This window comes from Zalophus californianus, chromosome 8, assembly GCF_009762305.2.
Source record: "Zalophus californianus isolate mZalCal1 chromosome 8, mZalCal1.pri.v2, whole genome shotgun sequence".
In the NCBI taxonomy this organism is placed as follows: Eukaryota; Metazoa; Chordata; class Mammalia; order Carnivora; family Otariidae; genus Zalophus; species Zalophus californianus.
In genome coordinates, this window is record NC_045602.1 from 44209273 (window position 1) to 44230368 (window position 21096).

At 36.3% G+C, this 21096-nt stretch overlaps 1 protein-coding gene across 9 annotated transcripts in view; it reads right to left on the reverse strand.

Annotated features, from left to right (window-relative positions):
- Positions 1-453: 453 nt before the first annotated feature.
- Positions 454-21096, reverse strand: part of CTNNA2 (catenin alpha 2) — a 1086060-nt gene continuing 1065417 nt past the window's right edge. For 4 of the 9 annotated variants that reach the window (XM_027622203.2, XM_027622199.2, XM_027622200.2 and 1 more), the window contains 2 exons: positions 6461-6577; positions 454-3858 (listed from right to left, as the gene is read on the reverse strand). In XM_027622203.2, coding sequence (XP_027478004.1) covers positions 3571-3858; positions 6461-6577 — 405 coding nt within the window. In that variant the 3' untranslated portion in view covers positions 454-3570. The remainder of the gene's footprint in view (positions 3859-6460; positions 6578-21096) is intronic. The other 5 variants (XM_027622208.1, XM_027622202.1, XM_027622206.1 and 2 more) reach the window with 4 other exon arrangements.

Here is a 21096-nt window from a genome sequence, read left to right on the forward strand (position 1 = left end):
TTTCCATGGGGGAACAAGGGCCTGGAGTATCCTAGTCCACTATCTTGCTGATAGCACTCCTCAGCACTATTTTTAAAAATATTATTAATAGCCTTCTGTAGTTAATTCACTTCCTCTCATTACCTTTAAAAATCTCCAAATGAAGAGTAAGTACCCACCCCTTTGACCTGGTTAATATGTAATGACACAGCAATAAAAATCAAATGACTAAAATCTATTATCAGCAAATTTAGGGACTACAATTTATCAAGTCACAATATTTCTGAATCTTATTTTGTTGGATGATTCAGCTATATACAATATTTTATAGATTGTTATACCTCAAGTGTCTGGGAGGTACCATATTACTGATGCTCAAAAACTGATGACCATCACGATGACACCTATATCCGTTGTTTCTCTATGAGCTAAAACCATGACCTAATTTTTATAAAAGTTGACATCTAAAAATAAAGTTGACTTCATATTCTTGAATATTTAATGAAAAGAAACTACAGATCTATAGATAATCCATGTTTCCCTGGATAGTTTAAGTCCTTGAGAATATAAAGATTTTGTCTTTTGAACCATCAGTCTTAGCACAGAGAGTCAAAGGAAATTGAAATTTATTTAATTCCCTCCCATCAGGAACATCCATTCTCATGCATCCCAAAATGCTACTACTGCAGGAAATAACCCAAGTAACTCCATTTGCTTGGGATTAATTACCAACTGTGTTTTCTCAAATATACTATATATTCAGCTTTTTTTCTAATCCATGTTTATCCTTTGTAGATAATTTTCAGTTTTCTGACTCTTTAATCTTCCTTAATAAATTATATACTTTAATTATTCTCTTACCTCAAATCTAGTTATTCAACAAATAACTGCAAATCCTTCTTATGGTTCTATCACATTTGTCCCATCTAACTAACCTCAGTGCCTTTCAGCCTTCACATCCCCCCATATTATCAGCTATATCTTATGAAGGCACTGCTTTGTCTGTATCACCATCCCATTTAAAATTCCATATTACCTATTGGAAAATGGTCACATTCCTTCATGACCCTCTACAGTTTAGCCTCATACCACATCTCCACATTGATTTCCCACTAGTCCCCATCATGAAACTCATGTTCCCTGCAACTGCACTTGTTGCCAGACCTTGAAGTATGCTGTTCTTTTTGCTTGAAGGCCCACCCCAGTCATCTCCCTTACCAAATTTATTAATTTCTATCTTTCACTCATTTAGAATATATTTACTGTTTACTCATTTCCAAATCCTACCTCTTCTATTAATCCTTCCCCAAATAATTCAGTCCTTAATGTGTTCTGACTTCTTTAGTCTCACAGAGTAGTTATCACTTTATCCCATTCATTTGGCACATTGTGCTTTCTTGGCATATTTACTTATCTCTTTTCTGTCCTCATCATTTCGACTAGACTTATTTTCTTAAGGACAGGAAACAAACAATAAGCCTTTTCATTGCTGTAGTGCTCTCAGCAGAGTGTCTATATTTAATTATCTTTCTGAGTAGTTATTCTCTTTGATCATAAGAACAATAGTGGATAGTGATAAAAAGCAAGGACTGATTTCCAGAAAACACACACATAAGCATTGTTCATAAGCATGTACTAAAACATTTAGAATTTATAGAGCAAAGTCAAAGGCATTCTCTACATGCTCCTCTATGCCTGCTGAATATGTTTTAGGATTTCTCAAGGAGTTTTCAAGTTTCTTGGCTGGTCTGAAGAATACTTAATTCCTTCAACCCATTAAATCATAGAATAGTGCACAAACCCAGAGAATTATGCCATACTCAAGTCTTAATAAGGAAGGTTGCCAATAAGTTCACTGGGTGTTATGTTCAGCTTAGGACCTGGCTCCAAGAAGTCATTCCATAAATATCTGGAAGAATGAGTATCAATGTGTATGCAAATTAAAGGGGCAGTCTAATTGAAATGGTTGTATAATAGTGTTGAAAATTCGTCTACACCATTGATGGTGAGTCCTCTATTGATAGATCATTCTGAGTCCAGATGAGGAGTAGAACCATATCTAAATACAGTGTTGACCAAGCTTTTCTCTTTCCTCAACTCCAAGGTCTCTTCTCTTTGGGACCTTTCACCTAAACTAATATAGCCTAGGGGTCTATGACTCCCAACGCATTATCATATTGCTAAGAAACACATATTATTTTACCAGAAATCTTCTGGAGACATACTGTAACATGCTAACCTGTAGGGATAAGTCAAATGATAGGAGTTTTGGGCACTCAGATGAACATTTGGGGACTTTTTCTCTTCAAGCCATAGTTGAAAGACTACAGCCTACTTCTGAGTAATGGGACAGAGGCCTTCTTTTCACAATTTGGAGAGAAAATATTTTGAAATTAATGAGTCCCCCTAGAATTTTTTTTTTTTATTCAGTTTCTGAGAACACATTATCTTAAGTCTAGCCAGGGCTGAACATGGCCCAGGTAAGACTAATACATGACTTTATCATTTTAGATTGTTTGAAAGTGAATAAAAACAAATGGAAAAATATGAAATAAATCAAAAGTAATTTCTGGGCTCCAAAGATGACCCAGAGATATCACCAATTTTATCCCCAATCTCTAAAAAAGCATTTTTTAACCGATTTTCAAAAAGATGCTCTTATCTTTCATTAAGTATGCATTTTTTAAAAAAAGAAGCATTTGTCAAATTTCCAGATTATATGTGTTTATTTTGAGTTAGTGGATACAATGGCATATTTAGATACCAGCACTCTGAGCTACACCTATGTATTTGCCTCTAAACCTTCACACATTGTCAGTTTCCATTCTTCTATCATTCCATCACTGGGTCTCCTATTTCTAGCAAAATCATAGTTCAAATTTTTTTAAAGTAAAATATGGATCACCATATTGTGCTTCCAGTGCCCCCAGAAGGATTATAATTGTCTCAAATAAGTGTTTATTTTCAGTAAAGGGGGAAAATTGAAAATATGAGCACTAGTAATGGCACTACTACAAGAGAAAGAATAGAATACAGATTAAAAGAAACATTTTGGTTGGATGAGTTAGTTTTTCCTTAGTAAAAAATCCACTTAATATCATGGATATGACTTCAAAGTTATATTGTTCAATTTGTGGGCCACACACTTCAGCTTATTGGCTAGTACATTTTTGCACTGAAACAGAAGCAATACAAGCTTTATGTTCTACCATTACACTTCCAGATTTTTCACTTATTAAGATACCTGCCAACCTAATGATTCTTGCATGCATTAGAGTTTGCTTTTGTAGAATTAAGTTTATTTTCCCCATCCCTCCCACTCCCATAAACATTGCGATGCGAACTCTTAGCCCAATTTTATGAGAATGTTGCAAAGGACAGTTCTGTGCCACCTCAGGACAGGAATTCCCTGTTCCCTCCCCAGCTACTGATGAATCAGTAGTATTGATCACATCTCATCTCACATGCAAACAGACACTGCTCCCTTAATTTCCCCATGCCAGAGGCATACGAGTCGGCAGGTATGCATACAAAAAATGGAATTAAAAAGAAAAGGAAAAAAAAAAAGCTTTCTTATTAAAGCCTATCGTCCTAGAATGAATCCATTGCTTTGAATTCACTTAAAGCCTGTACAGGCGAAATGTGTTTCTTCTGGGAACCTCGTCTAACTCGTGTCTGGAATTCTTCAGGCTTTTCTCTCTTCACAAGGGGCTTCTTCTCTGGAGCCTTCATCTTCCAAGACACAACCGGTGAGTTGACAGCTGCTGTCCCATAGACCTTCTGGTATTTGGTTGAGGCCACATAGGATGCTTTCACCGTAAGGACAACAGCATTCATCAGGTTTTTAGCTGCCTGGATGAGTGATGTGGCACTGTCCAGCTAGAGCAGGAGGAGAGAGATATACCTGGGTTAGTCGCGGCACAGCATTCACAAGATGGTGGTGTAACTTCACAGTTCAAATAGTGTTGTGCTTGTGCAAGTATACAGTATTGACCAAAAAAGAGCAAATTATTACATGATAAAGTGAACAAGTTACATAGCAGTCACTCTCTTCTATCCTTAATCCCAAGGTAAAAATAAAAAAAGAGGATACTCTATAAGGCATAGCTTTCTAAAACTGCAGTACCTCTAAAGACCAAGTTTTTTTTTAGCATGTAAGAATTCCAATGTAACACAAGTTTTCCAAAGTGGAACATCTCATGTTATTACATTAGGCTGTTTGGTAAGGGTGAGAATAACTCAAATGCTTAAAAGGCATTTGGCAGGCACTGTACAATAAAGAGGTATACAGAGTTATATCTCAATTTTACAGCTCTACCCCTGGAAATATAGACTATTTCTCCATCCTGAGCTCAGGTATGATAGGAATGCAGACAGCTAAGCAGAGAAACACACCCATGGTGCACTGCCTTTTATTGAGGTGTTCATTGAACTTGAATATCTATTTAACTATTCTCGGGTCTTGAATATACCTCTTAGAAAAATAATAATCATGTCAGGCTCTCATAGGTCAGAGAGCATTCAGTGAGACCCCCATATACACATGTTAATGAAATATTGATTTCTTACTATGTGGCAAACACTATTTTAAGAACTTTGTATTTCCTCACTTAACTCAAAAACACCCTAGGAGGTAGCTATTATTGTCACTGCAGTTTATGATGAGAGAATTGGTGCTTTATACAGCTTAAGTGATGAAGTCCTTAAAGACTGTATCATACTGCCACATTGTTGGGTAGGACAGCTAAAATACTGTAATAGTCACAACTTAGAGTAGGTCTAGAAGCTCATCCTTAGACTCTTAAAGCCAGGGTCTTTTCTACTTTTAACCAGTTTGACAGTGTGGTATATATTGTATATGATCCGTTTCAACCTGCTTCACTTCCCGGACTACAAATGCTGGAAAAGTTCAAAACTGCATTTCCCAGACTCCCTTTCAGCCAGGATTCTACAGGTGACCTAGTAAAAGGAAAGAATTAACAGCTGACTGCAAATATTAACTCTAGCCTCTCGGGTGCTTGAGTGTAATTTCTTACAATATCGGTTAAGGAAATATATACATTGCAATTAAATGAGGGATCCAAGAATATTTCTCATTGTTGAGACTGATGTGCTCTAGCTGCATTAATGAATGGGAGTTAGATATACACCCTCTGGGTGCAAGGTGATTAGCAAAGTTTTTTAAGCTAAGGGACCCCAAACACTGTGACTCCCCTATGTGATGTGACTTGCCCTCACTTTAACGTCTTGCCATGTTTTGTGACCAAAGCATGTCCCAAGCAGTGACTCGGCAAATCACAAGTTACATCTAAGGTCTCTGTGATGCTGTTGCTCGGGCTGTTCTCTGTTCTATATACTTCATTAGAGCTAAATAAATGTGATGCTAAATTTTAAAAAAATTATGACAAATGAGCTCTCAGTTCTTCTACCACCAGAAAAGCTCATAAAGTCAGATCATTGGGGAAAACAATGGACAATGCTTTCTATGTAATAATTCCTTGTAATACCATAGAATTGAGGCCCCACTATTTAAAAATAGATTGGAGGCCAGTATTACATTGACCCCACAACAACATAGAAGCAAAGAGATTTGTGGATTAGAGCCATGATTCAGCAAATAATTAACTGCTTTGTGAATTAAATCAACCAAATGTATAGAGTAACTACTTTACCACTTCTTTTACACTGTACAAGGTACACATATACCAAAATAACTACTTAACCCATAATGTTTATTTATAGAGCATAAATTTTGAAAGCTAGCTAAGAAAAAGCAAATTCTAGATTATTCATGTTAATAGAAGAAAGGCCAAGCATGGATTAGTACAGCGATTCTCATGGTCTGTGAACCAGCAGTATCAGTATCACCTGGGAACCTGTTAGAAATGCAACTTCTTAGGCCACTCTCAAACTTTCTGAATCAAAAATTTCTAATCCAGGGGATGCTGATGCATGCTGGAGATTGAGAACCACTGGATTAATGAAACCCAAGGACTATCTCAAGGTGTATTTCATCTAATGATTTTAGAACTTTGATCATACATGAGTTTGGTAACATCCGGGCAAGTTATCTGGCTGAATTTCACTTTTTACATCTTTTCTATTATACCCCCAGGTAGAAGTGTAAATAATGGAGGAGATAGATAGCAAATGTTGGGACAATTGGGTCAGTCATGGTTTCTTTAGTAGCTAGATACCATAGCCCTTGGCCAATTGACAGCTCCCTGTAAGTCTGTCAGGTTTCAAAAATGAGCAGTATTCATTCATAAAGTGAGTTAATTCTGTTGTGTATCATGGGTAAAGAGAGGAGAGAATGGCATCAGGGACAGTTCTGTGGATTGGCTTCTGGGCAATAGAATTAGTAGAAGTAGAATAAGACAAAATGCATCTATTGCATTATTAAATGGTTCTCTGAAAGCAAATCTTGGGAGAATTGAATGGATCCAAAGAGAAGAATTACAAGTAATTTGGAAACTTTTACCACAGATTCCATTTTCAGATAGATGGTGTCTAATTCTGCAGCAAAAATATGATAGCCTGTCTCTTCTTCAGAACCCCTTTGCTCTCCCAGCCTGATGCAGGAATCCTGTGAATAAACCTAATACATTGGTTGAGAGTGAGACAGCTCTGAAATATAAAGCCAATGATTTCATTCAAGGCACCTGGTAAGGCAGATATGAATTTGTGGCAAGATGTAAAGCTAGCAGGTGAGGAACTTAGTGAACTAAACCTGATCAAGTATATTGCTAGACAATTTGCCCAATCTAAAATTAAATTTGACTTTCACTATTCCTCTATATCCATTTTAATTATTTAGATCATTGTTGCCACAATCAGAATTTCTTTTATTTAAAAATGGCTCTCCTTTATGCTTGTCCAAAATAGCACAGAGACTTGGCATGTTTTGTTGAAAATTCACTCCTAAAGAAAATACACTAAAAATACTAAGGCTACATGGCAAGAAGATCTTTTAGTACAAGGTTTAGGAAAACCTATTTAACATAATTGTATTCTGTTTTGCAATTTATACTGTAACTACGGCATTTTCAGACAAGACATGTAAATGAATATGTACAAATGAAGTCCTAATAACCCATATTAGTTGAGCACTTAGGAGGTGCTTAGACATTGCCTTTGTTCTTTTAATTAAACTGCATGGTTTAAGTTCTAAAAATCCTTGAACTTAGCTAATAGATCTTGCCTCTGAAGTAATGGGCAAAAGTAGGGATTAGGACCTGTACTGTTTTTCTCCAAAAACTACCCTCTGAACCACTCTTTAATCTCTGGGGTCTTGTTTTTCAGTGACTACCTATCATTCAGAATGAACCTATCTCAATGTTAAGGACATGCCTGTCCTTAAACTTGGTACCATTCTATATGCATCATCTCACCTCTGACTCTTAGTGTCATCCTTGGAGCCTGAATTCTTTATAACTAGATCTCCTGGCCTCAGATGTGTTCCTGTCCAGTGCACAGCCCTTCTCTGTCCTTCCTGGCTTGGATTCACCCTCATGGCAGCAGTGACTGGAATCTGATCCCTGCAGATTTCTCCTGTACTTGTTCAGCTTCTCTGAAGCACATTCACTACACAGCTATAAAGACTGGTTGCCTTTGGTGGGGCTCAGCTACTTTAGTGCTCTAAGCTTTTATCAGGGCTGGTGTTCCTAGCTTTATAACAGCCTTAGTGTGGACTATATTTCCACCATTCCTCTAGCTAGCCTGTATATGTACTGATTAAACTGGGAGTAGAAAGAGACTTGTATCTTTTCCTGCTTTAGCGCCTTTTTATTCCTATTGGACTAGTCTAAGAAAAGTGTCCCAATTTTCAGTTAATTAAAAAAAAAGAGCCTACATTTAGCAAATGCTACTATGTGCCAGTCTCTGCATTAACTCCCCAAGTTTCCTTTCTTTCATTCAATCTCACAACCATGCCTGAGACAGGTAATACTATTATGCCCACTTGGGACAAAGAAGGACCATGCAGCTTGCTAAATATCACATCACAGGTAGGTGGTGAAGCCAAGACTTAAACCAGCCAGCCTAACTCCAGAGCCCACGGACTAACCATTACTTGATGCTGTTTTCCAGAGCCATGCATGGCAGATGAAGCCACAGTCCACCAACCTATCAAGCTATGCTAGACTAATTAATTCTTCCTATTTCATTTCATAGGTGTCTGCTGTCCCTAACCATAGAAATCAGGCTTCTCCTAATTCTGTCACTATTTTTTTTTAAATATCAAAGTACTATTTTAAAAAGGTAGCAGATGTTTCCTCACATCTTGTTCTGTTACAATCCGTGAAAAGCAAATAAGGGTGGGAGAGCTGTTTCATAGTCATTTCTATACGGTTTTTCTAGCTCCTTTTCTGCCTCTGTACTGGTCTTTTCTTCTTAACCTCACTTGAATCCTAATAGACAGATTTCTCTTTCCCTACACCATCCTCATTTTGTGTTTTGAATGCAGAGAAATATTAGAAGGTAGACATTCCTGAATTGTGATTCTTCCATTAATTGATATTTGTGCTAATTCCTTAATGTCAAAGATGAAGACTGTCATGAAAAGTGCTTAAAATGACTTAAAATTTACAGGATCACCTGAAAAATTCTGAAACCCCATGTCATAAGTTTTACAATATTTCATGAACATAGGGCTTACCTTGCAAGAGGTGTTCAGTTTCGATAGAAACAGACTTTGACACAAATATAACTGCATGACTCAATCAAATTCTCAAATGAAAGTGCACCTACATTTCTGGAAATGCTTCAATTCTTGTATACTCTTTTGGTCTACCCCTCCATCCTTCTACCTACAATGATTCATCCAGATATTTCTAGGTATTTCTTCAGATACTTACTATATATATATAGTTTGTGCCAACCACATGGTTGTGTTGGGTATACATACACAGTCACAAAAATCACAAGATCTAATGCTGGTAAGTTGTTTAGTAGGATGTAAGGTACTAAAGAAACAATACAGGACCTGCCTTGAGTCAGGTAAGGGATAGCATAGGAAAATAAAGCATGATGGTAGGAGTGATATTCTAAACTCACTTTAATGGATGAAATAGGTGGTTATTGGTGACTAGATGGCTAAGTGATAAAAAAGGACAAATCTGGAATTCCTAGCTAGTATAGCTGGGTATAAATTGATGCTCTTAAGCCAGATGATGGCAATAAGGGGAAAACAGAGGTGTTAACAATGTTAAGTTTAACTCTGGACATCCTGAATTTGTGTTACATGTCAGTAAAGTTATCAAAGGGGCAGTTGAAAGTGTGGGGATGAAAATCAGGGGGCCAGTTTTAAGAAACCACATGTCTTGCTTATATTGCTTTTCCCAGTTATTTCATGAAGAGCATTCTGCATGCTACAGGTATTTATGTCAATTTCTGATTTCTTCTTCCCTTCAGATTCCTTATTTAGTGTTTTCACAAAGAGAATAAAGTGCTGAATGCATATTTTCTCTGGTCAAAAAAGTTCAATAGATTCAAAATTTTTTCTCAACATTATACTTTCAGGATCAAAATCAATATTTTAATAATCTAAAGCATAACATCATCAAGAAATATCTTAACTATTCCCCTGACAACCAAGGCTACTTTCTGTTAAGTAATTAGCAATCTTTCACCTTTGAAAATAATGGTGAACTTCCTGGGACTACCCAGCAATAAAACAAATGCAGTTTAGACTTAACAACTGCCTTTAAATACACACGCACGCACACACACACACACACACACACACACACACACAAACACACACACACACACACAGCATTGTCAAAAGTGCAAAGTAATGTAAAAGAGAAACACACTGGGTTAAATATCTGGGACATGGTAAGTGTCTTAGGATGTTAATTTGTGAGAGCCAGGTATATAATTATAGAAGAAAGTTAGGGTTTCACTGTGTGTTCTACATTAATCCACTTTAAGATTACATAGAGAGATATAACCTGGAAACAAGTCTACTCAAGCTGATTTTTACTGAAAAATAATAAACCATAAGTGGTAGTTCATGGAAATCCCCAGTACAAAGCTATCTGTCCTTGGGACTATTAGCTAAACTAAATAGAATAAAATAAACCTAATTCATTTCAAGGTAATAAAACAGTTCTACTTAGTTACCTCAGAAGACTTAGAAATGCCTGGGGGATGGAACCCAGTCTCATTTGGACCTAGGCTAATTTAATTTTCTCAAGTCAGAGCTGGTAGTGCTAAGGATTTTGAGAATACTAAAAGGGTTCTACAAATATGGGTAGAGTCCATTTTAGCCTCTTGCAAGATCTTTCAGTGAGAATAACTTAGTATTTCATGCCTAAGATGTATTTTAATGGGACTATTCTATACATATTCCGGTCTGGGTTAGGGTTTGGCAGGGAGGAAGTTGTAATAGGAGAACTGACAATAAGCTGAAAGTAAACACCTTGAGAAAACTGGAATTGTTCCACTGGAGCTGGTCATTTATTTATATTTAAACAGTTACCTCCCCAAAAGGAGTCACAAATTGCTTGCAGGAGGAAAAAACAAAACAAAACAAAACAAAAAACAAACAAAAACCTTGCTACAAGCCAGCTTTGCTATTAATGAATGGGAGGTTAGAAACCCAGAGCATTGGAGCCTATTATCCACCAAGAAGAACATTTCATGTTTTAAAAATCCATGAGGCTTTGAAAAGATATTTGATCTCCTTAGAAACTGTGATACATTTGAAATACCTTGAAATACCTGCCTACTTCTTCCATAGTCTATATCAATAGCACTTTTTAAAAGCTCTAGCAAGTCCAGGGCAATAAATAACTCAAGCAAACAAAGACATGGTGAGAAGGTTCAGCCTAACTGAATCTTTCCCTACTTTGTGGATGTTTACACAGTTGCCAATAAGACAATTCCTTTGCAGTGAGCCTTCATTTCAGGCTCCTAGTCCACTCGTTCTTCATCAAACAACAATGTAGTGAGTTAGTATTCCTTCCGGATAATAGGGCAGGAATTGGCCACTTATCTTTATGGTGGCCATGGCTGGCATTATTACTCAGGGCACTTTGCTCCCTCAAAAGCTGCTGAGGGGCATGGAAACAGAAACATCTTTACCTCCTTTCTCCAAGAGGTCACCTTTTGACAGATTCGTCTACTCTACCTCTACTTCTATATCTAAATTGACTTGTTTAATACTTATGTTTTTGTTTCTACCAATCAGATTGCTGACAAGTATGATGCTGTATTGACTCTTGTTCCTATAGCTGATGCCATAATAGTTGTTTAATTAATGAAATCATTAAACAGAAGACATATGTATTAAAGGAAGTCTGAAGTATTGGGGGGATTATTTTAATCAGGTGATAAAAGTTAGCTGAATATATTAACAAGTAGGGTGTCTGAAGTGAAATGACCATCACAGGTATGCAGCAATTATTGTTACAGAAAAGAAAAGTGTATTAAATCTGGTAACATTAGAACATGTAACAGTCCTTCATAAATGACAGTTGAAGTACTGTAGGATAACTCCTGAAGAGTTGGCTTAATCCCAGGGGTATTCCCATTTCATTTGGTATCTTGAGCAAATGTCGTATAACTTTAAGTAGTGGATCAATCACAACATAGGGGAGGATAAGAGGTCTGTTATATTTTTCTGCAGGGCTACCTTGAATGATGCCAGGAAGGCAGCTGGTGCTCTACCAATGCTGAAGGCCAGTTGTTAGGAAATCTGTATGTAATGGCTCAAGATTAAGTTGGCAAAGGCCTTACCAGAAAAGCACTGCCATCTAAGAAAAAAATCTCCACAGCACTACTGAGAAATTTACCAATTGGATCTCAGGTAACTTTTCCAACTGGACAAATTTGTGTCTTTAATTCATTTAGGTAAGAAGTAGCGCTTCATATTCAGCCAGTCCACTGATTAACTGTCTTCATTTGCATTTTTCAATTATAGGTAAGTAAACCTTGGGGACTCCCATGAAAGCTTAATTACAGTCAAATTTCCTAAATATGGCTTAGAGCCATTTTTTTTCTATTAAAGGCAGAACAGTTTTTGCTCAACCCAAAACAAGGCATTCTTGCTAACCGTGGAATCTCAAGGAGAAGTGGGAATATCAAGAGGTGTTGGCCCTTGGAAAGTTAGGAACAGATATGTCTGTTCATCTAGAACTCCCTAGCTCCTTTTTCTATATTTCTTTCTTCCCATAACCTTCCTTTTTTAATACTGCAAGATTTCCTGACCCAGAGGCCTTCTCTGGATTGTTCTCACATAACAGAACCACGGCAAGAGTAGTACCAATGGACTTTTAGGCACCCACCATGACTGGGAGATATTTCTGAGTAAAAAGACAATCTTTACATCACATAAATATACCAGGTATTGACTGCTGATCTTGTCATCTGTAATAATGAGCATGTCCTCACCATCCAGGGTTCATACCATCTAGTAACTCTTCAAAGGGCTAAAGCTCCTTTTTACTTTCCCTATAGGAGAGCCAGCTAGCAGAAGATCACTACCTTTGATCAATTTCCTTAAGCAGCATCATTACTAGGAGACAAATCTGACAAGCCTTTGTCCAAGACTCCAAGAACATTATCTTCATAAAATGGATGAGCCACTATACTATCAGAAGTGTCTAACTTTGTATGGATGTAGGATCTGCTGATACATGATGAAAGCAATTTAACACCTCATGAAATATCTTCTAGGCTCCAACATGCAACCATTAAGAAAGGAGTAGACAAGAGTTAAGGACCACAAAGTTTGGAGAACTGTGCCTGGTAAATGAGCATAATCAGAAGGCCCTGGATTATTACTTCTCTTCACATTCAATCACTAGGAATTGTGTTACATGGCATTATTCATATATTGGAGAAAGGAAACTCTTATCCAGCTCCTGACCCTCTCCTTATCAGGTAGGTAGAAAGAACTGTTTGAAGCCTCTGTTGCTACCTGATTGGTGGTGAAGTGGCTCCTTTCCCAGGAGGTTTTTTTTTTTTTTTTTTGGCGCCTCTCCTCAGGATCTTAGACCCCTTTTCCAGTACATTATTACATATTATGCTCTACCTCCTGCCCCACCTTCCTATTTTTTCCTCTCTTACAGTGAATGAAAGCTTGCACTCTACACTTCCAAACCTGTTTGGACTAATCACTGGCTATGTGATTTTGAGAGAGCTACTTAACCTAGCTCTACCTCAAAATCTTTAAAGTAAAAATGAAATGAGCACTTTCTAGTATTAAATGAGATAATGCCCTCAAAGCTGAGTGCCTGGCAAATGATTTTAAGCTTTTGTTATTACTGTGATCCATGTTTCCTTAAATAACCATTTGAGTCCAAAAAGGTCTTTTAAAATTATATTTCTTGGACTCTACTTCTTTCAAGGTCCCCCCACTATGCTGCATTTGGACTTTCTCCAACTGTCTTCTTACTGAAGTTACCACCACTTTGGCTTGCTATCAATGCCTGTATATCATAGTTTTTTGGTTTTTAAGTAGGCCCCATGCCCATCACAGAGCCCAACATGGGGCCTGAACTCACAACCCTGAGATCGATACCTGAGCTACCCAGCTTCCCCAATGCCTGCATCTCATACTTTTAATGTGATAGGATAAATGCATGGAGAAATTCGCAGGGGCAAAAGAAAAGCATCAAAATATTAGTATCTTTTCTAACACTACTGAATTATTTGGAAGGAAGAAATTTGAGATCATGATTCACTACAAGAAAGCATGGGTTTTACATAGATGTATGATACCCATAATATCTATGAACATTTGGGCCTTAAGTGGGGTTGGAGAAAGACTGACAGTAGAAAATAAAAATGGTCATAGTAAGAGATGGAAGATGATCTAGTCTATGAAAGTGAGGTTTAAACCTCTAATTTGAGAGGCAGTAAAATAAATAGTATAAAATATTTTACTCATGAACTTATAGGGCCTAAAATTCTGGCTTTTCATTTTGGTTAATTTCTTACTAAAACACAAGAAATAATTATTGGTAGAGAAAAAGTAACCCTCATCCACTTTGGAAAAATAGAACTACCCTATAATACAGTAATTCCACTATTGGGTATTAACCCAAATAAAACAAGAACGCTAATTCAAAAAGATTCTAATGTTAAGTGATATTAGACAAATACCATATGATTTTACTCCTAAGTGGAATTGAAGAAACAAAAGAAGTGATCAAAGAAAAAAAGGCAAAGAAAATATAGAGAACAAACTGGTGAGTGCCAGAGGGGCACTGAGTGGAAGGATGAGTGAAATAGATGAAGGGGACTGAGGGGTACACTTACTGTGGGGAGTACTTAGTAATATACAGAATTGTTAGTTCATTATACTGTATACCTGAAACTAATAACACTGTTAATTATATTGAATGAATACAAAAAAAAGGAGCCCCTTCTGGCCTAGTGAAGATCAACCTTTAGCCTGGTGCTTCATCTCCCTCAAAACCCAAATAACTGGGTTAGCTAGACTTGTTTTCTAAAGTTTTAAATCTCTTTTCCTACAGAATAGGCTATTTAGTCCATTGGACCTAGAACTTGCCATCTCCACTTAAGATTGGCCTAACTCTCACTGTTGGATCTGTACATTCTTTAGGGGTACTTTAAAGTCCCGTTTGACTGTGCTCACATTTATCAGGCAAATAAGTTAGCAAAGGGCAGGCTTTGAGAATAGAGCTTCTTATGAAAAAATCTGGGATGACTAAAAAATAAATCCTCAGGCAAGGACAGTGTATGAGCTGTGGCCTGGAAAGGCCAGGAGATACAAAACAACACAATGGGAAACCTCAAGATTGGCCCTACTTGTCAATGCTCTGAGCCTCTTCCAAAACCAATAAAGCAAGAATGACTGTTGTGTATCACACTTGTTGCCATTTCTTTCTTCATTGGTACATGTAGTAGGCATGGCCGGTCAATAATAGTCCTTTGTCTTAGACATGGTCTCAGAATTCTCAAAGCATAGCCCAATCAATCACTAGCAATTGATGACAGTAATCCAGATGAAACCCATTTAAAGAAAAGGGCATACTTAGAAGAAAACTTATGAGTAAAAGCATACACTAAAGTCAGTAGGCAAACACTGTAAAAGACAGAAGTAGTAAAATCAATTATATCTTAAAATGAGTTAAGGGAACTCACAAAAGCATGTAAAATGTGCAAGGGTGAGTAAAAACAGTTTTTTTAGAATGTATCTAAACTTTAGTGACCATCAATATGGGCTCCTATATATTTAGGATGTTATATATGAACATCATGGTAATTAAAAACTTATAATAAAGTCAAACATAACACTACAGAAAATCAATTACAAAGAAATAGAGAACTACAAAAACAGCCAAAAAAAAATGAACAAAATTGCAATCAGTACATGACTATCAATAATTACTTTAAATGTAAATGATCTAAATTCTCCAAAACACATAAGGTGATGGAATGCATAAAAAAAAAGTACCTACCTATATGCTGCCTAGAGATACTGCCTGCAGATCTAAAGACACTAAATGAAGAGATGGAAAAAGATATACCATGCAAATGGAACACCAAAAACCCAGGGTAGCAATATTTATATCAGACAAAATGGACTAAAACAAGAGACAAAGAGGGCATTCCATAATGATAAAGGGTCAATCCAACCAAGGGGATATAACAATTACAAACATCTATGCACCCAACATTGAAACATCTAAATACATAAGGCAGATATTAACAGACAACTGTAGGGGGATTTAAACACTCTTACATCAAAGGATAGCTCATTCAGGAAGAAAATCTGTCTTTGGATGACACATCACACCAGTTTAACATATATGTACAGAACTTTCCATCTAAAAACAATACACATTATTCTCAAGTGTACATGGAACATTCTCCAGGCTAGATCATATATTATTCCCCAAAACAAGTATCAATAAACTCAAGAACACTGAAATTGTCCTGCATCTTTTCCAATGACAACGGTTTGAAACTAGAAATCAATTACAAGAAAAAATAGAAAAAACACCAACAGGTGGAGGCTAAACAGCATGGTTCTAACAACCAACATGTTGACTAATTTATTAAATATGAAGGAGAAAAATGAAAACAGTGCAAAGTCACTGGGACACAGCAAAAGGAATTCTAAGAGGAAATTTATAGCAATGCAGGACTACCTTGAGGAAGAAGAGCAATCTCATATACTTACAGGAACTTGAAAAAGAATAAAGCCCAAAGTTAGTAGAAGGAAGGTAATAGGGGTGCCTGGGTGGCTCAGTCAGTTAAGATCATGACCTTCTGCTCAGGTCATTATCCCAGGGTCCTGGGATCGGGCTCCCTGCTCAGTGGAGATCCTGCTGCTCCCTCCCCCCAATCAAAAGAACTTTTTTTCTAAAAAGGAAATAAAGATCAGAGCAGAAATAAATGAAATAGAGACCAAAAAAAAAAAAAAATCAATGAAATCAAGAGCTAGTTCTCTGAAAAGATAAAATTGATAAACCTTTAGACAGTCTCATCCAGAAAAAAGGAGAGGACCCAAATAAGATAAAAAAATGAAAGAGAAGTAACAATCAACACCACAGAAATACAAATGATTATAAGAGATGACTAATACAGAAGAAATGGATAAATTCCTAGATACATATAATCTTCCAAAATTGAGCCAGGAGGAAATAGATAATGTGAACAGTAATGAAATTGGATTGGCAATCAAAAAGTCCCAATAAACAAAAGTCCAGGAACAGATGGATTTACAGATGAATTCTACCAAAAATTTAAAGAAGTGTTAATATATATTCCAAAAAAATAGAAGAGGAGGGAAAGCTTCCAAACTCATTCTACAAGTCAGCATTTTCCTGATACCAAAACCAGACAAAGACACAACAAAAAACTACAGGCTGATGACCATAGATGCAAAAATCCTCAATGTTGGGCGCCTGGGTGGCTCAGTTGGTTAAGCGACTGCCTTTGGCTCAGGTCATGATCCTGGAGTCCCGGGATCGAGTCCCACATTGGGCTCTCTGCTCAGCGGGGAGTCTGCTTCTTCCTCTGACCCTCCCCCTTCTCATGTGCTCTCTCTCTCATTCTCTCTCTCTCAAATAAATAAATAAAATCTTTAAAAAAAAATCCTCAATGTTAATAAACTGCATTTAGCCATGCATTAAAAAGATCAGCACAAATTGGATTTATGCTAGGGAAGCAAGGATAGTTTAATATGCACAGATCAATCAGCCTGATACATCACATCAACACAATAATAAAAATGAAATGATTGTCTCAATAAAATGCAGAAAAAGCACTTGACAAAACTCAACATCCACTCATGATAAAAGCTCTCAAAAAGTGGGTTTAGTGGGAACATACCTGAACATAATAAATGCCATATATCACAAACTCACACCTGACATCATACTCAATGATGAAAAACAGAGCTTTTCATCTACAATCAGGAACACAACAAGGATATCCACTCTTGCTACTTTTATTCAACATAATACTGGAAGTCCTAGCCACAACGATTAGATAAGAAAAAAAAATAAAACGCCTCAAAATTGGCAAGGAAGAAGTAAAACTGTCACTATTTACAGATGCTGTGCTATTATACATAGAAAACACTAAAGATTTCACCAAAAAACTATTAGAATAAATGATTTCAGTAAAGTCACAGGATACAAAAGTCATATAGAAATCTGTTGCATTTCTATACATTAATAATATAGCAGAGAATTAAGAAAACAGTTGCATTTATAATTGTACCAAAAAGAATAACTAGAAATAAACAACCAAGGGAGTGAAAGACCTGTACACTGAAAACTATAAAACATTGGTGAAAGAAATTGAAGATGACACATACAAATGCAAAGCTATATCCTGCTAATGCATCAGAAGAATATTGTTAAAATGTTCATACTACCCAAAGCAATCTACAGATTCAATGTAATACTTACCAAAATATCAATAGCATTTTTCACAAACTAGAATAAAGAATCCTAAAATTTCTATGGAACCACAAAGACCCTAAACAGCCAAAGCAATCTTGAGAAAGAACAAAGCTGGAGGTGTCACAATCCCAGACTTCAAGGTATACTACAAAGCTTTAGAAATCAAAACAGTGTGGGACTGGCATAAAAACAGACACACAGATCAATGGAAAAGAAGAGAGTCCAGAAATAAGCCCACACTTATATGGTCAATGACAAAGGAGACAAGAATACATTAGGAAATATATTGGGGAATATACTGGGGAAAAGATCTCTTCAATAAATGGTACTGGGAAAACTGGACAGATACATACAAAAAGAATGTAACTGGACCACTTTCTTATACCATACATAAAAATTAACTCAAAATGGATTAAGGGACTAAATGTGAGACATGAAACCATAAAAATCCTAGAAGCATGGGTGGTAATCTCTTTGACATTGCCTTAGCAACATTTTTCTAGATATGTCTTCTGAGGCAAAAGAAACAAAAGCAACAATAAACTATTGAGACTACACCAAAATAGAAAACTTTTGCACAGCAAAGGAAACCATCAAAAAAAAAAAAGTGACTTACTGAATGAGAGAATTTATTTGCAAATACAGATTTTCAATATTAACCCCTTATCAGATATATTAAAGAACTTACACAACTCCACACCAGAAAAAACATTGATTTAAAAATGGGCAGAGGACATAAACAGATATTTTTCCATAGAAGATATACAGATGGCCAACAGACATAAAAAGATGTTCAATGTCACTTATTATCAGGGAAATGCAAATCAAAACCACAGCAAGATATTAGCTTACATATGTCAAAAAAGCTCAAATCAAAGAGACAAGAAATAAGTATTGGCAAGGATGTTGGAGAAAAGGGAAACTTCATGCACTGTTGGTAGAAATGTAAATCAATGCAGCTAATATGGAAAACAGCATGGAGGTTCCTCAAAAAATTAAAAATAGAAATACTATATGATTTGGTATTTCTACTACAGGGCATCTACCCCCCCCAAAAAAAACAAAAACACTAATTCACAAAGATATATGCACCTGTATGTTTATAACAGCATTATTTACAACAGACCTAAGATATGGAAGCAACCAAAGTGTCCATGGATAGATTAATGGATTAAGAAGATGTATATACATATAATGGAATATTAGTCATAACAATGGATGAGATTTTGTCATTTGCAACAACATCGATGAACCTAGAGAGCATTAGGTGAAGTGAAATTAGTTGGAGAAGGACAAATACAATATGACTTCACTTATAAATGAACACACACAAAAAAGCAGGAACAGATCCATAAATACAGAGAAAAATGTGGTATTTGCCAGAGGAGCAGAGTCGGGAGGAGGGATGGGCGCAATGGATGAAAGGGGGTGGGAGGTACCAGGCTTCTAGTTACGGAGTGAATAAGTCATTGGGATAAAAGGAACAGCATAGGAATATAGTCAGTGGTATTATAGTACCACTTTTGTATGGTGACAGTGGCTATACACTTGTAGTAAGCATTAACAGAGTTGTCCAATCACTATGTCCTACACCTGAAACTAATGTAACACTATGTGCCAACTATACATCAATTGAAATAAATAAACCAATTTAAAAAAACAGATTAAACCCACTTACCATACCCACTATGGGCCTTCTAAACCACCCCCTTCCGATAAAAGGCTGTGTTTTCAGAGTAGTATATTAATACCATTTCTCATTATCCTAATTTCTCCTCATATAATTCATAAAGAATGATATCTTAAATATAATGCAGAAAACTGTTAGACACATATGTAACTGGGTAAAATAATTCATTATCCTAACCTGAAATTAACTCTTCTTTCATTAGAGAAATGAAAATTACAAGAAGAAATGGATATCATTATTCAAGGGCTCATAAGAGGTCTTCAGTATAATGCATAGTAAAACCAGTAATTTTAATTAAACTAGTTTTAAATTTGAGCAGTTATTCCCTGGCTTTTTATAATTGAATACATTCTTCTGCCTACTCTGAAACATTTTTTGAGTAGACATAGAGTAATACCCTCTAAATCTTTTCCTTTCTTCCTGGTCACTTATTTTTAATAAGTAATCCCACTACAATTTTATCACATATTCAAATAATTTCCAAGCATTCACAGTGTACACAGTCACAGATTGAGGTAGAGGTTTCCTATCTTTACTTCAAAACACAACTCAATTAGTTGTACCATTAAGTCTTTAACTTCCACCTAGTACCACTTCAGGTTCTTGCAAGAGTTGTTACTTTCACAAAGATGACTCCTGACATTTAGAGAATGATCTAAGCTGATCTGAAGTTTTCTTATTGACTCTTCCCAACATTCCAAGATAGCAAGGACTCTATGATTAACTCCACCTTTCCCTAAAACCTGCTCCTCCTAGTCATTGGCAACACAATTTTTCCACCTGTTTAGGTTAAAAACCCAGAATCTTATGTTATATATCTTGTTCTCTTAGATCCAGCCTCCAATCTGCCATCATATTTTGGCAACAGCATTTTTGAAATCTATCCATTATTTGACCTCACTTTCTCTACTGTTACAAGACCCAGTCATCAGAATATCTTGCTGGATCGTTGCAGTATCTTCCTCTAACTAACTACTTTCTTCTCATTCCCTTTTACTTCTTTGGTCTATTCTTTTTTTTTTTTTTTTTTTTTTTATGTTCAGTTAGCCAACATATAGTACATCATTAGTTTTTGATGTAATAGTCAACGATTCATTAGTTGCGTATAACACCCAGTGCTCATCACAACATGTGCTTCTTTGGTCTATTCTTAAAGCCAGAATTATCCTATTAAATGAACTCAAATAATGTCACTTTTCTTCTCAACATTGTCCTACAGTCCCCCATTTCAATATGGGTAGAATCCACAGCTATTAAAGTGGCCTTCAAGGTCATATACTCTGATCCCCAATTGTTCTGATTTTTCCTTTGTTCACTCCACTCCAAAATACTGATTCCTTGCCTATTGCTTAGACAGACCAGTCATGCCCATACTTCAAGGACTTTGTGCTTATTACTGCCTCTGCCTAAATGCTCTTCCCACAGAAACTGTAAGGCTTGGTCCCTCATCTCCATCAGATCCTTGATGAAATACCAACATCTTACTGAAAACTTTCCTTTTCAAATTGAAATTCCATTCTCACCCTATTGTCTTAC